The sequence below is a fragment of the Schistocerca americana genome, chromosome 2, assembly GCF_021461395.2.
Source record: "Schistocerca americana isolate TAMUIC-IGC-003095 chromosome 2, iqSchAmer2.1, whole genome shotgun sequence".
Lineage (NCBI taxonomy): Eukaryota > Metazoa > Arthropoda > Insecta > Orthoptera > Acrididae > Schistocerca > Schistocerca americana.
The window spans coordinates 334879181-334902297 of record NC_060120.1 but is presented as its reverse complement, the minus strand read 5'-3'; the positions used below and the strand labels follow the sequence as shown (position 1 = coordinate 334902297).

The window sequence follows — 23117 nt, the reverse complement described above, 5'->3', positions numbered from 1 at the left end:
GAAGTGTTATCAAGTAGACAGGCGTGCACCAAGCTGATAGTCAAGTGACATTTATTTATTTTACATATCACTTGCAGTTTCAAAAATATCTATCTACCTGTCCAAGTTCATATTTATTGAAATATCTTCCAATTTCAAGCCTAAACTACCAGTCACACTTTGTGATATTATTGGATTTCAGACATTTTGCATATGAGAAAAGGACAGCCACCGAGCTGTAGTTTGTAATGATACTGAGGATGACAACGCGAGAGTAAAGAAACGAAATCTGTTTATAACGTGCGCCTATACCAAGACGCGCGGCCAGTGTTTAAAAAGGTACTTTTAAACACTATGACTCGCTGGGCGCAGATATTTAAAATCATTGCCGCAGCGCTTGATAGCAAGAAGCTGCAAAACAGAAGAAAGAACAATTTATCATTTGTTAGGAAAATTCTAGAGTCTTTATAGTTAGTTGTACTTCTGGTCGCAGATATGTTAACATGTACTTCATTACCTTTGATGTTTGGTCGCCGACTTGTTAAGGTGTATTGTGTAGCACCGCTACAAGTTATATTTCATTTAGTGTGAAAAACCACGTTATCATCAAGAAAGAAAACCGCTTTTGTAAACCTTGTGGCGATAAAAAATACTTACGCGCACGCCAGGACATTTAGTTTTTACAAAATATCACACATACAAAAGCAGCGATTGTTGGACGGCTCCATGTATGAGAAAAACATAAAAAAGTAAGTTTTGTATTCATTGTAAATTTGTTAATGTTTATAGTTTAACGCCTTTCTTCTTTGAGAATATATTGATGCTTCACTGTACAGAAAATCTATGCTTATTCTTTTCTTTAAATTAACCACAAATAATGTTTATGTTTAAATGAACTTTGTTACAGATTCGCTCTTTATCACGGTGTCTCGATTGTATTTAGGAGACCATTAATGTGTTCAATTTCCGATCTGACAATGTTTTTTTACAAAATTTCACTGTTTTGCTTTTTTTTTTATTATTCAAATAGGTCCCTTAGGTAATTTCATTGAAGAGTCTGACTGCGTGAAAGCAATCCGGGTTAAGAGGTCGTTTGAGAAACTATTTTCGCGCAATCAATCTGTACGTCTCCTGAACACAATTGAGAACCGATGCATTGGCGATCATTAATTGATTTTTCTCTCTTTCCAAGTCGTACCAAAAAACGGCCAAGGAGAACTACCATGAGTACGCAATCTAGTGTTAAAGGGTGCATTCTTTATCTTGTCGACAAACATTGCCATAAATTATCATCATCAATGTTATATTTGGTTAAATGTGAAAAGCCAAAAAACCTTTTAACGGTAGAACTTATTAACTGTGTACCCATCTGAAGCTATGCCACAAATGTTCAACACATTCCAGTAGGGACAGAGTGCTTGCTACAATCCCCCAGAAGTCCTACGCTTCTGACTTCTTTGTGTGGCTCCTGCTTATAATATGAAGGAGAAAAGGAGATTACTGTCTGTTTCAGAAATACTGTCATTGATTGCAAAACCATCATGGTCAATTTTGAAACCAGATTCTACAAGCAGCTCCAGAATTTCTTCATTAGTCAAACTGTCCCCCATTTTATGACAAAATTTTTCAGTCAAGGCAACTGTGGAAGCACACTGCAACAATGAGTGCACAGGAATTGATCACATCTTTAACACGTTTTTCAGCAGTAACATCCCTCTAGCAGCTTACTTCAAGTGTAAGCAACTAACTTCAAGCCATCACTGATCAGAAAAAATGGATTGCAAAGTAACCATCATGAAATCTGCACTCAGGGATTCTTCAGGTGCTGACTGTTAGGGAAAGCACAAGGTGCCCTCAATTTCTATGGACAGTGGGAATGAGTTAATAACACTGTGATTTTAGTGTTTCATGAGTATGTTCGAAACATTTGATCATTTTAGATGTGCATAAAATATACTAATTCTTTCAAAACATTCTCCACTCATTGTGTGGCTTTGTCAAGACTATCACATTCTGAAATCTACAGTATCAACCCGGTTTAATCCATCGAGCACTATCGGCTGACCAATTAAACACTTCCTGCTTATCTACCAAAGTTGGATCAATGTGATCTTTCTTCTACTCGTTGCCTCTTATATTCATCACAGCTGTTTAAGGATGCCTTATAATGATGATGGGGATATAAATTGTTATGATTGCTATTAGAGCTTTTTTATGTAAACGCTAGAATATCTTTGTCTGGATTGCTCTCACTGTAAACGAAACAGAAATGTAACAAACTAACTAACTAACAAAAGAAAAGCCCTCCGAGAACCCAACACTAACTTGCATAAAAACCTTCCAGAATTAATTAAATAATACATATTATTTCTACAACACTATGGAGGAATTACCAAAAATGTAGCCTAGTATATTTCATTGTAAAAATACAGCAACCAGCCACTTTTTAATGCGTTTTATTTATGCCAATATGCATTTCGGGTTTGCACCCATCTTCAGCTGGCAAATTACATGGATCTTCAGTTACTACAGTAGTACAATCTCGACAGCAGTTTGGATGCTGCAGCAGGCATTCTCCTCTCCTTGTTTTTTCTTGGCTTTTCTTCTTTCTTGCAACAACACAAACACTTTTTACCACGTATTTTACACAGGCGCACTGCGTTATCCGCCATATTGTTATTGTAGCCTAGTATTCTTTGTCCACATACAACACACATTTGTAAAGATATAATAAAAGAACAGAGCAATTTTTTTTTCATATCACGTACATATCTACATTCTTGTAGCCACCATGGGCTGTGATATGACCTTCAGTCAGCAGTGGCATCGAACACTGTGTTAGTTACTGGGCTGGCAACAGTAGCAAGTCACTGGCAGTCACACATTACAGAATACCCAATTCATGTGATACCTTGTGAACAATTGGCACAGGCAGGAACATTCCTGCCATGTGCCGTAATCTTGAATGTCACTTACAACATATGAACCACAATGTACTGTTGTTATATAATCTCATAAATGTGTTGAAATAATGAGACTATTTAAAACTTTGTAACTTCCTTTGGTTTCAAAGTAACCTTTCATTTAAGTATCCTAAATTTACAGTAGCAAGACTTGTGGATTGTCCCTAATGGTCACTAGAACATGATGCAAGACATAAATCTAGCACAATTTCATAGAAAACAATGGAATGTCCGGATGGAATAACAATATTTGGATCCTTCCTGCCAACACCAGATTTTCTGACTTGCACAGGTGGGACCTCCACATACAAAATATCCTTCACTAGAACCAGTCCTCCACTTACCTTTCCCCTTCCATGCTCCCCTCCAGCACTACATACAACCTTCCATTCAGCCAATGCACCCACTACGTTTCTCCCCTTCTCTCCACTCCCCTCTTCTTTTTCTGCTCCTCCCCCCCCCCCCCTCCCCCCAGCAGCACAACATCCGGACTCTGCATCCAGCAGCCCTATCCCTTCCCCACCCCATCCCCATCCACATCCCGCAAGGTCACACAGGGAGCAAAGCACCATCCCCACTTGTATCCTGCTAGCCTCCCATTCCCCAACCCATACTTCCCTCTCAAATCCCACCACACATCTCAGATTGAGGCTCACATCAGACTTAGTCACAGATCACAGTCTGACCATAGTGGCTGGAGACAGTAGTCGCCTTTGTGTGTGTGTGTGGAGGGGGGGGGGGGGCGTCTTAGTGCGCACACGCACGCACTTTACAGTTCTAAATAAGGTCTTTTTGCTGAAAGCTTAAACATTTAGTAGTCTTTCCACTGTGCCTGTTTGCAACTCAATGCCTCCTCCATATTGTAATAATTTCATAAAATGGATTCTGGAAGATGACTTATTTCCATAGTGTTTTAAACACATTCAGATATCATACCATCTGCTTGGGGGGAGGACAGATATAAGTGCACTATTCCTGGCAACATGGAAGAAATCATTCCAAGAACTTGGAAACATAATAGGGAATAAATTTAAGAAATAATTTAAACATGTCCAATTCCTTCATCAAGCAGCAAGTTCAGTGAAATGTCTGCAAGTGACATGAAACAGTTCTTACTAAATAACCGCAAGAAAACCCAGAATATCACTGTGACAGTGGTACATTAATAACAAAATGTGAAAAACAATGAGGAATTAGAGACTGTTGCACACACAGTTCAAAAAAGGGCACAATGATATTGGCAAGTAAAAATTAGTAGAACTTTGTGTGCCTATTAAAAGATCAACGTGTGAAGCATACAGCTTCCACTGTCATACATCAGTGAAAGATCTTGCTGAGAACCACAGAAAATTCTGGTCGCACGTAAAATTACCAAGTGGCTTGAAGGACTCTATCCAGTCAGCCACCAACCAGTCTGGTGTGGCAGTAGAAGACAGCAAAGGGAAAGCTGAAGTTTTAAACTGCACATTTAACAAATTATTTATGCAAGAGGAACATACAGACATAGCAGCATTGTTTGACCGTCTCACAGACTTCCATATGGAGGACACAGAAATATGCATTTCTGGTTCTGAGAAGTAACTGAAAGAGTAAAAAGCGAATAAGTCACCAGGGATGGATGGAATCACAATTTAGTTTTACAGATACTGGCCCATTAGTCAGCTTGCATTTATCATGAATCCCTCACCCATCAGAAAGTCCAAAGCAAATGGAAAAACAAAAAAAAAAAAAAAAAACCAATGCTGGTGACTCCTGCATCTAACAACGGTTAAAGAACAGGCTCACAAAATTATACATCAATATCCTTAACATTGGTTTGCTGCTTAATTCTTGAGCATATTCTTAAGTATGAATATAATAAATTTCCTTGAGGCAGGAAAGCTTCAGTCCATAAATCAGAATGGGTTTAAAAAGAATTACTTGTATGGAACTCACATTGCCCTTTTCTTACATGGTATTCTGTGAACCACAGACGAAGAGCAAGACAGATGGCCTATTTCTACAATTCCAGAAATTGTTAGACACAGTGTGCCACTATACACTGTCAATAAATATCTGGGCATATGGAATAGATTCCCAGAATTGAGTGGCTTGAAGACTTCTTAAGTAACTGAACCTTATATTTTATCCTGGTTGGCGAGTGTTCATCAGAGACAAGGGCGCAGTCAAGCGTGTCCCAGCAAAGGGCAGTAGGACCACTCTTCTTCTCTATACACTTAAATTATCAGACAGATAAGTGACAACAATCTGTAACTTTATGATGATGCAGCTGTAGTGTACGGAAAAGTGTCTAAAGGAAGATACTGAAGAAATTCAGCGGCATTCTGCTAGATTTGTTGCCAGCAGTTTTAATCAACAGATGAGTATTACAGAGATGCTTTGTAAACTCAAATAGAAATCCCCATGGGGGAAGGTGATATTCTCTTCATGAAACATTACTGAGAAAATTTAGAGAATTGGCATTTGTAGCTGACAGCAAATGATTCTACTAATTCCAACTTAACATTTCACATAAGGACCACAAAGATAAGACACAAGAAATTAGGGGTGATGCAGAAGCATATTGGCAATCAGCAATTTTTTGTTTGCTCCTCCAAGTGCCATATGGCTTGCAGAAAATTTATGTAGATGTAGACATTAAATGAGCATTTACTGTTTGTATAAGCCACAGTTACATAGAAACCACCTGTTTCCTTGCTGGACTTCAACCTGTCATCAGTACTTTAGTACTGCCTTCAAAACACGTGCTTTAATAAGATGCATTTCTATTACAGGTCGTATGGCCATGCTCTGCTATAAGGACTAGCATACCCTCTCATTTACAGATGGACCTTCATTCTTTAATTGGAATTTGAAAGTAAAAGCGAACTGATATTTTAGAGGTGCATGGAGTATTGCCAAGAGATGAACCAAGTGTTGGAGAAATCCCTAATACTCATCATCAACTCCACGCCGGATCTCTAGATTACCAATCTACAAATACATGTATCTACCACATCACAGTTGAATAATTTTAGTTACATCCATTTCACTCACATATAATTTTACTACATACCACACAAAATTAAAAAACTATGCCTTCTTATCTAGTATTTAATATGCTGCTGTATCTACTACCTTGGGAAAAAAAAGCAAGAACAATATGATGTTTCAGTTCAGTCGCATAATGAACAGTATGCAGAGCACATTCCTCAACAGAAGATGGACTCAACCTGGTGTTTCCATCAGGAGATAAACTAAAGTGCTTCAAATCAAGAAATACAGAGTTTTAGACAGAGAGAAGTATTGCAGGTACCTGCCCAATCCACTTTAATAAAATAAAAAAAACAGATACTGGTTGTCATATTATTCTGTTAGTTAGCAATTATACTACATCAGTTAAATAGGATTATAGTTGTAAAACTACCATAGGCTATCTCAGACAATCAGAAGCAGGCATGGACTATGGTTGCTTTCCCAGTTGACTTGGTCTGTTAAAATCCTATCCGCACGGCCTGTACAACATTACGTGTGTTGCATACCTATCAGGCATTGGCTCATTTTGGTTACTTTGTTTACTTATCCAACCAGTGTCTTACTAGATTGCCCTTGGAACTCGAAGCGCTGAACCCTCTATAAGCTGAGTGAGGATATATAAAGATCTGCATAACCTACAGAACATTAGTAAATGATCAGTGTTTTTCAGCATGAATCACTGTTTTGAAGTGTGGGAATTGCTCAATACAAGGACCACTGAAAGCAAGATAGAAGCCATGTTTCAGTACTGTAGAACTAAATGTATATCATAAGACAATGGTTACTTGTCTATGAGATAACCACCACAGATGTAGACTGTCTGAAATGTGTCCCACATGTTGCTCTGTAACCTTTACACAGATCAGGAAAAATTTCGAGGAAAACTTCTGAAACAACTAATGAAATGTCGATACCTACTATGTCTGTGACCTCATGAACACCACGGCAAGAATTTCGTCAGATACTCCGATGACAATATCTGACAGATTTAGATGATGTCATCAACAGAGCTGTTTATGCTTCAGGAGCCTCGATATCAATGTTAGAGATAGTTTTTCATTTAATCTGTCCTGGCTATGAGCCACCTAACCACTACAGTAAGGGTACCACATTACTGGACGCTGAACATCAGTGTGTTCATGCTGCTATCACATATGAGATAAAATGCTGAAATGCTCTCGCTATGCATGGACAGATGTGTCTGGCCACAGAGAAATTAAATTCTTTGTTACAACATCAGAACCACTTTTCATCAAGAGTATTTTCCCTGGTGAGTGCAGAGAAACAGACAATTAAGGATGTGAAACACACACTGGACTAACACTGAACAATGTGTAGTTCTAAGTATGTGCAAAACAAATAAATAAAAAACCAAAGAGAAGTTGTTAGCTCCCAGTTTCTCTCTTACACATTCAATTATGTTTCACTCCTATCAATGTTACCAGTAATCACATCATTTACTACACCATTTATGTACTGTACCAAAACTACAGAACCATTGTTTTGATATGGCTCAACTCTATACAGGATACATTAATCAACTAAAACAAAAAAATGGCTTCTCATAAATATGAGAGTGTTCCTCCAACTGGAATATGTATCACATTCCACTGATATTAACTGAAAACTGATATGCAGCACACAAAAGGTCTTAGTTGGAGTGGGGGGAAGCTAATGATAGTTTCACTGTAAATGATGGAGAAAAAAAAGATATAGAAGGAAAATACAAGAGGCAGTCGAAATCTTGAAGCAGCCTAACAACACCAACAGGGAAGATCAGCTACAGGCTCCTAACATCCTGGCTGCCAGAAATCCCAGTATGATAGCTATGTGTAACTGCAGGGCAGTGGTTTCATCAGACAATGCAACCACTGGCTAAATAAACAGTGTGCAGACAACTGATGTCATCCTTCCAGCATTAACAGTGTAAAAACATTGCCCTCAGGAAGCTTGATTCGTAGTGGGCAACCAATTGCCAACAAGCTGTGCAACAGAGAAATCATTACCCACATGTCCTGCCCTCTCTCCTTACACCCACCAATGTTATTTTAGTGTCAACAAAATCTAATAAATGTGATATTGGTGGTCTAGTGACTAAGTCAAGAAAACAACATATTGATGCACCCACACCTCGGCTACACAGTTTCTGCACTGAGAAGGCCACCGCAACTTGCTTGAAACATCGGTAAGTATTAGGTTTTTAAGTATCTTATCAGGTGATAAGGCAACAAATCTTTTAATGACAGTACTGAAATAACTCTGTGCTTCCATGCCCATACGGATCTGGGCACACTCACTGCTAATCAATATTCATTACATGCTCCGACTTTCTTCTAACTAAACGGTTAAGTCAGTCAGTCCATCTGGTGGGGCACGACATGAGTTGGACTGTTGCTGATTTGTTTCTGGAAGAGGAGAGAGGGGTGCAGTTTCCCTCTGCTGCCCCCTTAGCCCCACTGTGCACGCTCTTGTTCACCAAGTACCTTTCATAGATTGTCATGTTACAATCACACTTTCAACTCATACACAACATAAAATGGTAGGAAGAAAGGAAATTTTTTATAATGGTATGCCTACCACACAGTAAAACATATATGATAATAGTAAATAAAAATAAAGAGTTGTACTTGGGATAAGAACTGCATCTTCTTCTCTCCCTCTCTCTCCAATGAACTTCCCTGCAAAGCATTTCAGGATATAAAAAATATTGGTCTTATACTTACCATGAATGGTGAGCTCAGAATCCTTGTTGACCTCATAAAGACGTATGGCCTCATCTAGTTCCATCTGCGTTGAAATAATGCATGGGTCCCCTGCAAGAGAGAACAAGTCAATGAGCAAATACATTATTGGTTTGTTTCCAACATGTAACAGGTCTGTCATTATCACAGTGGCATGCTATGTTTCTTCTTTTGTTACTATGGATACATTATATAGGTATGAACACTCAAATTCATTGCACAGACAAAAATTAACTGGAGGCGGTCCAGTAAAATTTGTAATTAAAATTCTTCTTTAGTGTTCTGCTAGGTGAGTGAATGCTTCAGCATGAATTTTTGGCAACAAGACTTGGCTCCATCTAAATGCGATGCCAGATGGATGATGATCTCGACCAGTGAGGCATCAATTTTTCCCTTATTGGCATTCTTCTCCTCAGGTGGTACTGGCTGTGCTTCTAAAGTGACATATGTTCTGGTGATTCATTTGGTACTGCCTTACTGGGATCAGATCCTGTGTCATTAAGTATGCAGTATGCCAGAGTCAGAATCCCGTAACATGGTAAGATAGAATCTGCTACTTTTGTTCCCAGGTCCCTGTCAAGTCAAATACCTATAACTTCCATTAAGTACAGAGTCAAAGAAAAAAGCTGACTGCCCAAGTACCTTATCATTTCAGCCCATGGCATGGCTAGTTTCCAAGCAGTGATCTACAACAACTAACTTGGTAGGTTGGTACAGTTATGTGTGTCATTTGCTTCCTTGATATCTCTCCTCAATTGTGTGAGCCATGTAATCAATGTAATCTTTGCCTTACTGGTAGAGGAGATGGTAGACACACAACTTGCAAAGTTTCAGATAGCCTTTCACATGTATTGGGTTGGGTTGTTTGGGGAAGGAGACCAGACAGCGAGGTCATCAGTCTCATCGGATTAGGGAAGGATGGGGAAGGAAGTCGGCCGTGCCCTTTCAAAGGAACCATCCCGGCATTTGCCTGGAGCGATTTAGGGAAATCACGGAAAACCTAAATCAGGATGGCCGGACGTGGGATTGAACCGCCGTCCAACCGAATGCGAGTCCAGTGTCTAACCACTGTCCCACCTCGCTTGGTTTTCACTTGTATTAATTAATCTGACATCTTGGGAGGCAGGTGGAAAATTCGCTTGATGTTCTGGAGTCCTACGATAATTGTGAATTCCTTTGACATACTGACAGCATACACAATGTATGTCATTGCTTTGGTGTCTACTGTTCATCCTTTTGTCTTACAACTGCCAGCTGGTGAATATAAAACTGCCACTCTTGTGTGATACAATGACAGTGGAAAGCATGCGTATATATGCTTTCTGAGCACATTGTTTTCTAATGGGCCTTCACCTCCTCTTCCCACTGTGATATCCAGGAATAGGGAGGAGGAGGAGATTAGTGTTTAACGTCCCATCGACAACGAGGTCATTAGAGACGGAGCACAAGCTCGGGTTAGGGAAGGATGGGGAAGGAAATCGGCCGTGCCCTTTCAAAGGAACCATCCCGGCATTTGCCTAAAGTGATATAGGGAAATCACGGAAAACCTAAATCAGGATGGCCGAACGCGGGATTGAACCGTCGTCCTTCCGAATGCGAGTCCAGTGTCCAGGAATAGGGGTGCTCCATATATTCTGCCTTCATTGTGAACAGTATGCCAGGTTGGTGAAACTTCAGGTGGTTCAGGAATTCATATACGCCAAAACTTTCTTGCTGATGTGCGTATGTGGCCCTCTTGGAACAGCTTATCATTCAACCGCAGAGACATGAGGATAACAATAAGTCTTGCTGCTAAAAATTCATACAGGACCCAAGACTCGACATAGTGATAAATCCAAGAATTGCTAGAAAGGGTGTTCATTTTTATCAAATGCAAAATGTTACCTTATTAAACCATGTTTGTGGAACTAGCCTCAGCTCAAAGAGATAAAACTACATTCACAACTTAATTACCAATAAAAGTACACGATGGAATAACAACAATACTGTGAACAGGATAAATTGCTACACACAATATGGAGGAGACTTTTGCAGACAGGTATAACAACATTCACACAAGCAGGATGTACACACATGGCCACGATTTCTCGCTGATGTCCCTGTACTCTTGGATGCGATGACCATGTGTGTCTAGGCTGTATGGAATGGACTTCTTGGTACTGAACGGATGACAACTGCAAAGGTATTGCTGATTGTTGGTAAGTTTGATATGGATGGAGTACTGATGTAGCCGTCATTGATGTGGAAGTCAACATCAAGGAAGGGGGCTTCTTGAGTTGAGGGGGGCCAGGTGAAATGAATGGGGGTGGTGTTGAGATTCTGGAGGAATGTGAATAGGGTGTCATCATCCTCAGTCCACATCACAAAGATTTCATCATCCAGTTTGAATCAGGTGAGGGGTTTGGGATTTTGGATGGTTAGGAAGGATTCCTCTAAATGGCCAATGAATAGACTGGCATAGGTTGGTGCCACAAAGGTGCCCACTGCAATACCACAGATTTGTTTGTTGGTGACGACTGCATGGGTGAAAAAATTGTGGGTGAGAGTGTAGGCTGCGATGGTGACCAGGAAGGAGGTTGTAGATTTTGAGTCAGTCAGGTGCTGCGGAAGGTAGTGTTTCATAGCAGCAAGGTCATGGGCATTAGAGATGATATAGCAGAGCAAGACACCCTATTGTAAAGGAAAGGAAACTGTTGGTGTCTTTTGCATGGGGGGGTGGGAGTACGTTACAGGTAATAAGGTGAAGGTGCTGGTCCACGAGAGCAGAGATTTGCACAGTGATGGCATAGTAACCAGTCACAATTGTGTGTTCCGGTTGGTTGGGTTTATGGACTTTGGAATGCAGTGAGTGGTAGAGGTTGTGTGTGTGTGTGTGTGTGTGTGTGTGTGTGTGTGTGTGTGTGTGTGTGTGACGAGGAGGGCGAGGGGGGGGGGGGGAGAGAGAGAGAGAGAGAGAGAGAGAGAGAGAGAGAGAGAGAGAGAGAGAGAGAGAGAGAGAGAGAGACATCATGGACAGGTTATGGGATGAGATATGGATAAATCTGACTGCTGCAAAGTCCGTCCGCCAAGTAATCCCAGCAGTTTGCAACCTCAGTGGTGGAGGCTTTGTGAGCAAGTATAATTATAAGGTCGGGATCAGCTTTTAGGTGGTGGATTGCAGTTTTTTCTGTGGATATGTAGTTGGCTTCCATGTTCAGGGATTTGGGGAATGATGGTGATGCAGGGTTTCAAGCAAAGAAATCCTGAATTGTTAACAGGAGGACGATTTGTGGGTAGCGAGGTAGACCACGGACAGATGGAGAAGTGAAATGAGTCAGGCAGAGTTCAGTATTGATTTTGTGTTGAGTATGGTTGGTAGGGTTAGTGGTGAAAAGATTTTCCACAACGGATAGTGCCTTTTGAAAAGAGAGAGAGACAGTGGTCATTTGTGTATGCATTGCACTTGCCTGAATGTGTGCGAGCTTTCTACTCTGGAATAAGGCCTTTTGGGTGAAAGCTTAAATATACAGCAGTCTTTTCATTGTGCCTGTCTGCAGATCACTGTCTCCTTTACATTTTGTGTAGCAATCTATCCTTTCCATAATGTTGTAATTACAAATAAAACATTTTTAAGGTTAAGTGCAAACATGTAACAACTATTTTAACATTGGGTCCAAAAGAGGTTCCATGCAGTAGCAACAATGGGGGGGGGAAACAAGTAGATTCTGCAGTTGCAGTGCATCAAAGCAAGAAAACATTAATGTTCAGAAACATTCAGTGAACAGACTGAGCAACATGTTGCCACTTCCCTGCCTCTCATCAATAACATATCCAAGTTTAAAATTAAAACATCATCATAGACAGAGACAAAATTTTTGAGATTTACTGAACCAAGTGGCATTTCATCATTTGTTGCAATCCTCCAAGAATATTTCAGTAACAGACATTGGACAGACACGAAAGGTTTGCAACAATTAAACTCTACCTCATAACATAAAAGACTTCAACAATAATGAAATAAGGAAACTTAAGTAAATTGATAACGTCACGAAGTTCAGAATACTGACAGTAAAGTCCCTCAATTACAATGCTATAATTTGGTGAAGACATTTAGATCTGAACAGTCTCTCCACAAACATTATTTGAAGAATCCCAAGCAATCAACCAAATGAGAATCTTAGTCACTTACTGCTAGGTGTGTTAGGTGTGTGATGAACCAGTGAAGTGTGGCTCAGTCTTCATATTTTCTGGGAGTGTTTTAGATTGATTATTTTTATCAGACTGCATTAAATCACTGCTAAATTTGGGTACTGCCTGAGTAACTAGTAGTTTTGAGAAGTTCTACTTAATTTTTAATGACACTTGAAACTACCTTTGAAGATGCTTACTCTTTTATTTCAATTATTAGTGCTCTAATCATCAAGTCAGGCTCTACATTTCGTGTAGGGCCAGCTGAGGAGCCTAGAGTCACAACAATTTAAAATATTTGTATCACACAAACTGCAGTCTGTCACACTTTATGACTGTGTCTGGTTTATCTGGAAGTTGACAAAAAAAAAAAAAAAAAAGTCCCGGGGATTCAAATTCACTCTAACAACAGTAAGAGAGATGTACAGGTATAATTTTGACTAGATGCTCAACATTCTAAAGCGTTATGCTGTACTTCCAAGAGTTTGGTCAGGTTTCTGATTCCACATTATGCACAACCACACTGTTCTCAGTTCAGGATGTGAGCATAAAAACACAGTTCACAGCACCTTATGTACATGGCTGAGTCAGCCATCAAAATATTGTTCATAAAATGGAATCAACAAGACAGGTAAATACCAGAGAAACAATCACATGGATAAAACCTGGGAGATCACATTTTGGAGAGTCTTCATAGTGTACAATAGAAGAAATCATGAATACAAAGTTGACATGTCAAAGGATAGGAATAAAAGTGAGGATCAGCAGTAGGGAAAGGATTAAATGCAGCAGCACATAACCAGGGAATTAACAGGAGGACTGAGGACTGTTAAACATTCAAGGTCAGAAACATTGTAAAACCAAACCAATGGAATAGCTACATGGAAACCACGGTGGGCAGAAAAAAAAAAAAAAAAATGGGCAGCAGAGAGAAAAAATACTGAAAAAACATATTCCAAATCAGGTGCTCACAAAGAAGTACACCAACTGAAATAGTGATAAGCATTCCATGAAGTTCCGGAACTGCAGCCTGTGATGTCCACTTCTTGCCATGATATTTCGGCCGACAACCATTCAGCCATCTTCAGGTGAGTGTTTAGCACTTGAGATTGCTAGTTCATGTTGTTGACTTAACATAAAAAAATTGGTGCAGACATACATGCATGAAGGTAGCCACTACATAAGCAACCTGTGTCAAGTTTTGCATCCCCTTCAAATATTGGTCCATCTGTAGTATGCAGGAGCATGCATATTGGTGACACTGCATGCACGCTCTCTGCTGAAATGCAGGCTCACAGAGTTAAATTCAGATATTGAATTAATAAAACTAGTTGTCACTGGACATGTCACTAGTCATGAAATGTTTTCTTTCTGTAGATATTAAAGAAATTATTGGGCTCCCCCAGTTACTTAATTCTACCAATTCCTTAATAAATGAATCTCAGAAGGACCTCATTGCAACCAAGATTTCCATGGCAGAATAATCCACGTAATATCCTGTGGAGAAGCAATATTTGACTATGGCTGACTTGCTGGGCTGTAAAAGGCAAGTGTGGTGATCGTGTTCAATGCACCTTTTGCACACTGTGCACATGTCTAACCAATGTAGGCTTTTCCACATTGGCAAGGTATTCTGGAGATTCCAGCCCTCTGCAGTCCCACATTGTCCTCTGTCAAGCTGAGAAGAGCACAGGGTGGAAGATTACTTTGGCATAATGTTTCCTTATGCTTCTGTTTAATTTCAGTTAAATACTGGTGGCATATGGACTTGAACAGCTGCTCCTCCTCCTCCTCTTTATCTTGTCAGTGGTCACGTTTCTTCCTCCTTAAAGATGTGCAGTTCTGATGTGAAGAATATCCATTATCTTTGAACACAGACTGTAGGTGTTCCAGCTCCTTTGCGAAGCTGTGTCCACCTGTTTAGCTGAGTGGTAACGTGCTTGCCTCTCAAGCAGCGGGCTCGGGTTCGATCCCTGGCCAAGTTGGAGATTTTCTCCACTCATCGACTCGGTGTTGTGTTGCCCTCATCATCATTTCATCCTTATCGGTGTTGAGTGAAATAAGACTTGCACTTGGTGGCCAAACCCGAATGGGACCTCCCAGTCAACAACACCATACTACCATTTTTATTGCGAAGCTGTCTCCATCAGACATAACATCTGCCCAGTGCATGAATGTTCGAAGGATGTTCATATTTTGTAATGGATGGTGGCAGTTAGATGCAAACAAATACAGGTCGGGTATGTGTGGGCTTATGGAAAACACAATGGCCAATGATACATCCACTTTCCCACTGACCAAGACATCGAGAAACAGCAGACAATTGTCTTTCCCCAATTCCATTGTAAATTTGATATTCTTGTTGATTGAATTTAGGTGCTGCAGAAAGCACAAAAGACTCACTTGAAGATGGCTGAACTGTTGCCAATTGAAACATTGTGGCATCGAAACTTCCTGGCAGATTAAAACTGTGTGCCGGACTGAGACTCGAACTCGGGACCTTTGCCTTTCGCGGGCTAGTGCTCTACCAACTGAGCTACCCAAGCACGACTCACACCCCGTCCTCACAGCCTTACTTCTGCCAGTACCTCATCTCCTACCTCCCAAACTTAACAGAAGCTCTCCTGCGAAAGGCAAAGGTCCCGAGTTCGAGTCTCGGTCCGGCACACAGTTTTAATCTGCCAGAAAGTTTCATATCAGCGCACACTCCGCTGCAGAGTGAAAATCTCATCCTGGAAATATTGTGGCATCATCCAGCTCCGATCTTGAAACTTCACGCAACACTCTTTATGCCGGGAAAATAACAGTAAGTAACTGGCAGAATGACCGGTGTCAGTGAAATGGGAAGACAAAATCATGAGTTGTATACAGATGACCTCAACATTCTTGTATTCTACAGTATTGATTGCAAAACAGAACAAAGGGAACACAAGGCGGGATCTACAAAATTCCTTGCCAGTGTAGCAAAGCTTACATAGGTCACACGACATGCACAGTTTACAACAGGTGCGTTGAATATGAGTGCCACACTTGCCTTTCGCAGCCCATTAAATCAGCCATAGCTGGGCATTGAATTACCACAGGCCATACTAAGGATTTTTCTACCACAAAAATCTTGGCCCACCGACTCAAGGCAGCACAAGAGGAGGCAATGCACAAAAAGGTGAACAGGAACCAGGAACAGGCAGGGTTACCCACTGAGCTAATCAGAATTAACCAAGATCAATTTATGTTTTGATTCAACTTGGGTGCTGAGAGAGTGACTAGGAGATTACTTTAAGGTACGGTAAATCCCTAGTTATTCTGGAACTTTAAGAACACGGCCCTTATGTTCGCTATGGAACACTGAAAGGTAGGATGAATAACTGGTAACAGAGTGAACTGTCTCAGAAAAATGGGAACCCAAAGCTGAGTTAGAGCCCAAGCCACATGAATGTTTCATGAAACTAACCTCAAATTTTCTACCCACCTGACTGATATACTTGTACGAGCATTCATTACACGTAATTCTCTAAGCCCTCTGCCTGTTAGTTCAGGGAATAAAATAGGCTGCAACAATCTTACGAGGTGAAAGCTGTTTGCCAACACAACATGAAATCCTACAAAACCATCTTACAGGTTCATTTACCTAATGGAACCAATGTAATTATGCCCTCTTGCTAGTCTGAGGGTGGAGTCAAGGAACCTGTCTGGTGTTGAGTTTCACACTGTGTTTTTCAGATTATATGTTAAATTTCAGTATGGAGACTGCATTTACCTTACATTTCTCTGTGTAGGAACTAATAATTGCCCATCCATTCTTTTAGCAACTAATTTTAAGCAAGAAAAATAGAAAGGGTGATATAATTACTACTTACTTTTACAGGATATGATCAGGGAAAATAGAACCTAATAAAACAATTCATGATGGACAAACAATAAAAAATCTACAAAATAACTGCAACTTCTAATGGGGGTACAGTTGTGGAATAAAGAGGAATATTCCATAAGGGCTGTCAGCTTGCACCAGTAACACAGAAAACATGTGACAAATGCTGTAAACAACAGGGCAAACATAATGCAATATTAATGGCAGATTTATCAAACAATGTAAGCTATAGACAAGTAGGTCCCCACAACCACGTATTCTCAGTTTCCCACTTGTTGGCTTCGCCAACCAAACACCCTGTAACCTTCCAACCTATCCTACACTTTGGGCAAAGCTACGTATCAGTTTGCGACCAAAACCATGTTTCTGTGCTTTTACATTTGTGGGCTTCACCAACTAACAAAAAAATTGAATCTACACCTCAAAAGGTAATGCCACAGCAGCCATTAACATTGCAGCAGTAGTGAAAGCCGACGACTCATTACTGCATATTCCTCTTGGCCCCAGCTGTGTAGTTTGTGCCAGGTGGTACACCTTCCAGAAAAATTACATGAAGCAGAGTAGTATTTGGTGACAATAAATATTGGTTACGAGTGGATACTGCATATAGTATACTTGAGAATGCTTTGGTCTAACCACATGCAATAGGCATCACTACAAATTTGTCATTACCAACTGAGGTCAGCAGAGAACAGCCAGAAACCTAAGAAACTGCTTTAGATATTATTTCAGTATCATCAGTACAACTTGAATGCGTGTTATACTTTGACTAACAGTTCAAAATTTAAGTAAACTGATAACATACTTAAAGAGAAGCACAAAATATGCTAAAATACAGTCTTTAGATGAATCCGAAACTGACTTCTACATGACCGTAATATACTCTCACTGTATAATGAAATATATATAATTTTATGGCCCATATTTTATACAAATCACAAATTTAAGCCATACACACTTGTTCAACCCAGTTGATAAGGTAGTTTAGACTGAACTATTTTGACGAACTAAATGATTACAAACCTTTGAAACACAATATTACAGGAGATTGTTAAAGACAAGATGAACTAACTGAGCAAGGAATGAATATGCCCTACAACAAGTCAATGAGTATGAATGACTCATAAAAAGCATAATGAAATGAACAGAATTGGTAAACACATATGACATGTATTGTTGCTGAAAACTGTACGAATAATCACTGGAGCCAGTCTAGACAGAAATACTTAAATTAAATTGATGATTATGTAGGATGCACGAGTTACGCTGAACTGAAGAGGATAGCTGACATGACAAGAACGGTCTGCATCAAACGAACTTTAGGGTTGATGACCAAAACAACAACAAAAGTCAGCTGCGGTTAGTAAGGCCAGTATCTATTAACCTGTACAAAAAGTGGATCAACTGAAGCATTCAACTAGTGCTTTGCCAACTCAATCCTACTGTCACATTCCAACATAATCTAGACCCCTAGCTACAGTACTGATTAATGCAACACCACATCCACAATTTCATATTCACATTCACTGGTTTATTGTCAGAGTTCTGTTCTCTTACTAATGCACACATTTGATATCAGATGCCACATCACTATTACATTACAGGATGGAGCAGACACGCAGTAATGGTAGGTTCAGTTGACCCCTTGAACTAATTTAAATAACATTCAAGCTAACTAGCAAACTGATGTATCATCTGGACTTCAAGGTTTAGATTCCTGTGCCTATTCCATCACTCTGATACATAGGATATTAAAATTCATTGAAAATAGGTAAGTAGTCATTCCTGTAACACATTAAATAAGTGATGAACTAAACTAAGAGTTCAACATTCTAGATCCAAGACGAAGTTACATTCATTCACAGTCTCCATTATTGTTTCAATTCTATGGCACTTTTTATTCTTTCTCTTAGCACCAACGGCTAACACTTTCTAGAACGTACATGTGTTACCCACTACACATTACAGATATGCTGCCTTGGAATCTGATAACTGTTTTTACTACAGTTACTATCCTGTATCAACAATACAGCCTTTCAATGCAGAATACTACCTAAATGAAATTGAAAGCAGGCTAGCAGTAAGTTACCAAGTAGTGTGTGCCCAAATTATGCTGCAATATAGGAGCGCACTCCATATGTGAGCACAAATGACACCACTGGGATTTATGGATTATATTTGTAGTGGTAATAGCATCACTACCCTGAGCAAGTATTACTGCAGATTGCACTTTGTCAAATCTTTCTATAATATAAACAAAGTGGGTAGTCTCTATTATAACACATTGCAAATTCAGTCGCTGTACCTGTTATATATGCATTTTCTATCTGCATTACAAGCAACTTATTTGTGTAACTGATCAGTCAATAAACTTTTCCTGTTATAAGTACATATGCTGGATCAGCATATTTCATTTTGACCTGAAACAGCCAACCATTACTGACCGTACAACAACATAAACTTCACACCAAGGCTTTGAAACATGGTTCTCTACCTCTCTTTCTGCAAGACATATAGTATTTTGGTTTACATTTACACCCAACTTTTTATTACATTAATAGATGCCTTCTCCTGACATTCAATCTCATTTCAGGCAAACATCACTATTCCACATTTTTTACCACTTAAGAAATTGTCAATTATCAGGTGTGGTAACTTGGAAGGGGTGGAGCTACTACAGATTAAAGTATTGAAATATGTATTACTCAACAAACAGAAAGTTTCTTAATATTTCCAAAGTTTTCCCTTTATGGTTGAGATAAGATAACCTGTCATTCCAATGAATATACAAAAGTAGCCCTTTATGATACAACAAAAATTACAAAGCTCGAAACAACACTAAGAAAGTATCCCACTAATGGAGCGTTTTGAATAAGTTGCTTTTTGTCTAATAAGGGGAAAAATCAAACACTAATTTCCTGAAACCTCACTGATGGTCCCCAGTCATACACTGAATCTCTATAAGTAAATTTAAACATTTTTAAGAAAAGTTTTGTTACAGACTAGTCACAATTCTCAGTATTGTGCCTAATTATACACAACAAGCAGTGTTAATTCAACAGAACATGTCATACATTGTGGACGTAACATGCAGTCAGAAATTTAAATACGCACCTTCCTCATCAACCCATTTCATAGTAAAGACTTGGTCTGGGGGAAAACGACAGATGTCTCTCATCTCTTGACATAACTGCTCAACTGTGATTTGTGGATCAATGTAAGTTATCATGATTTCCCTGCAAGAGAAACAATGATTTATATCCATTATAATTTACAGTCACACAGTTTACTTGAAACTATTTTACTATATCACATCACAATTTTAACACACTAATTATTACACAGAAAATGTGACAACTACATGAAAGACAATATAGAAAACTAAACTGTCAAAATACATAACTTCATCAAGATTTCCAAATTCAGAGAAGTAACAGTATGAAATACCCGCTGCCATAACACAATGTTTTTGTTCATATACAGCAGTTACAAACACCTAATGGGAATAAACAGTGTGGAAAGACGTGACCACCAGAAGTAAACAAAAATGTGTAAAGTTTCTCAACAAAATCTATCAGAAGGGGGACACAATAAGGCTTTTGCTTTTGTCAGTGCCCTCTCCCAGGTAAGTAAGGACCCATGATTGAATAGATGATGAATATTATAAACCAACAGTGTATTTCTTATCCAATACTAATCAAAAACATTCAAGACCTTTCAATACACAAATAGCTCTGCTATAAATAGACAAACTATAAAACCAAGTGAGCAAACACTTTTCTGAATTTCTGGAAATAACTCTCACATAGCTTCAATTTATTCCTTTGATTGGCCATAACTAGTCTATAAGTTGAAGCACCCACATGGGGCATAGGTGTGTGTACACATGTGAGAGTGGACATTTCAGACGAATTCATCAAAGCGCAACTCCCAAAGCCAGCAAGTTTCGTTTCTTTTGTGTGTGCCTTTCGACAGCTCAACACTACTTCTTTTTGGGGAGTGGTCTCCTTTAACACAAAAGTATTTTCCCTCTCATTGAGGGCACATAGATAGAAACTGCCATCGTACTATCCAGTATGCACAGGTGTCAAACACACATATAACATCCTTCTCCTCACCAATTTTGTTATGGCATCCCAAGTTCCACTTCTTAGGATGTAAAAGTACACAGCAATGAATTTCAGCAAGATCAGTGACCTTGTTTCCAAGAAACTTCACCACAACTGGATGTGTAATATCCTGGTACCCTTATCTTCACCAAACATGATAGCTACTGAATTTAAAGTAGTCATGGAAAACAATGGGTATCTAAAGGGTGTTAACACATTTCACAGTCAACTGGTAACCAACCCAGACAAGCTTTTTTTCAGTTCATGGCAGGGTCATAAAGCAACCAGTGATCAATGTTTTTGAAAGATAAACAGTCTCTATGGAGAAACAAGCTTTATTGTTTTATAGTTTGCCAATAATGTGTTTTGCCTTGTTTAGGGCAGTTTCAGATTGGCTGGCACAACAGGTGTTAAACAAAATAGGCGGCCATCCATGTGAATGCCTTAGCAGGCGAACACTGTTTTCAATATTTTAAGAGTAGCTACTGCGTGGTGCCATGAGATAGAATAACGTTGAGTACACAAGAAGTCACATTTAAAATACATAAAAGATCTCAGTAGGTAGTTGTCCTTGTTGACTATTAAGTCCTTGCACAGTGTCCTTATAGAGTATATAGCACAGTTCAAAAGACACCAAAAACGGGATCAGGCCTACAGAAGTGCATCACAAAATACAAACATGTAAGAAAAGCCAGTGTACACATTCTGGGCACACAAATAATACTCACACAATGCAAATGATTAAGGGCCATCTATTTTAAACACAGCGACATCAAAGTACTCATAAAAAACATCTGTCTTGCCCATAGAGATGGGCTCTTCAAACATTATACTCAAATTTCTGAGAAGATTGGAAAGAATACAACCACAAATGAATGTCTGAAAGTAAAATGAACTATTGGGACACGGACTTCCTCTTCTATACAAACAAAATCACTTACTCACATTAAAACAGATACAGAAAGAAGTGTGTATTCATCAATTAACTTTCCTCCCACACAAAGTGCCTGAGTTTTTCCTTACATCCCTGAATCATTCAGATTTGAAAATACACGCAAAACATGGTTCATCTATCATAGTTTGAAATCAGGAATCTCATTTAACTTCGTAAGAATATAAAAACGATGGTAGTTATGAAACCAGAGTGATTAAACCGGTAAGAAGTTAAATTAAAATTCTCTGCGGACAGCAAGATTTTTGATTAACGTTTCTGATCTAGTTCACCGAGAATTTGGAAACGACAACTGTCCGAATTGAATGTACAGTCACCCATATACCTCAGGCATCTCGACCCTTTGCGAGTCAGTTGGGATCTATTTTAAAGAATAACTAATATGAAATATCGTCGGGGTGCCTTGAAACAACGAATCACACTCACCCATTATAAGCGGTCTTCACCCTTATCTCCGGAACTTCGTTATCAGGCGAAAGCTGGGTAGGCATTTTTATGTTTCCACCTTCTTGAATGCTTCGTTAACCAACTGACTTGAGAAACAGAAAGCTTATCTGTCTCCGTTAAGCCTAATGAACGGGGATTTGTCCTGAAAAAGCACACATCATATGACCACATCAAGGTCAGTACTTTTGACAGCACACTACGAATGGACAAACAAACTAAAAATTAATCACGAAATTGTTTTATGTCATTACAAACACACTGGAATAACATAGCTAGAGAACTAACAGAAAACTCAAGTGACCGAACAGTTGGCAGAGAGTTTAATTTAGCGCAAATTATCATTCATCCTTCCCACTACAACATTCAGCGAAGAGACACAAACCTAATGCTTCACTAATGTATATACAATAACTGTGTTCAGCCACTTTCACTACCACTTCACATAAAAATAACAAGCACCACAAGTACACAACACAACGCCTTCCCCCAGTGTCTCGAATGACAACAACTCATGACACATCTCTGGTTATTTAAACTGACGCATGGCGGCACTCTCGCAGCAGACTGTATATCGAAATTTGAAAAGCGTGGTCCGCAAAGTGGTCCGAACGATAAATATAGTAGTAAGTATGCAAACAAATTCACAAAAACAATAAGACGCAAATAAAAATTCGATCGCCCTGTTACAAGAGCCCTGAATGTGAAAAATAAATCAGAAGTAAAATGAACATAATAGTGACTCCGTCTTTTCAAATACAGTACTAAAAAGTAAATAAGTATAGCTCTGACACATAGCTTACTTTTCTAATCTAAAGTACTCTAAACTCTGAATCTAACATCAAACGCAACAATTAAATACAAACAGGCTTGTATTAG

General features: G+C 39.2%; 1 protein-coding gene across 2 annotated transcripts in view; it reads right to left on the bottom strand.

Annotated features, from left to right (window-relative positions):
• Positions 1-22764, bottom strand: part of LOC124593138 (atypical protein kinase C) — a 760580-nt gene extending 737816 nt beyond the window's left edge. For both annotated transcript variants that reach the window (XM_047131902.1, XM_047131901.1), the window contains exons 1-4: positions 22624-22764; positions 22221-22383; positions 19848-19969; positions 8681-8770 (exon numbers count right to left, since the gene is read on the bottom strand). In XM_047131902.1, the coding sequence (XP_046987858.1) occupies positions 8681-8770; positions 19848-19969; positions 22221-22285 (277 nt within the window). In that variant the 5' untranslated portion in view covers positions 22286-22383; positions 22624-22764. The remainder of the gene's footprint in view (positions 1-8680; positions 8771-19847; positions 19970-22220; positions 22384-22623) is intronic.
• Between the last annotated feature and the right edge of the window lie 353 nt (positions 22765-23117).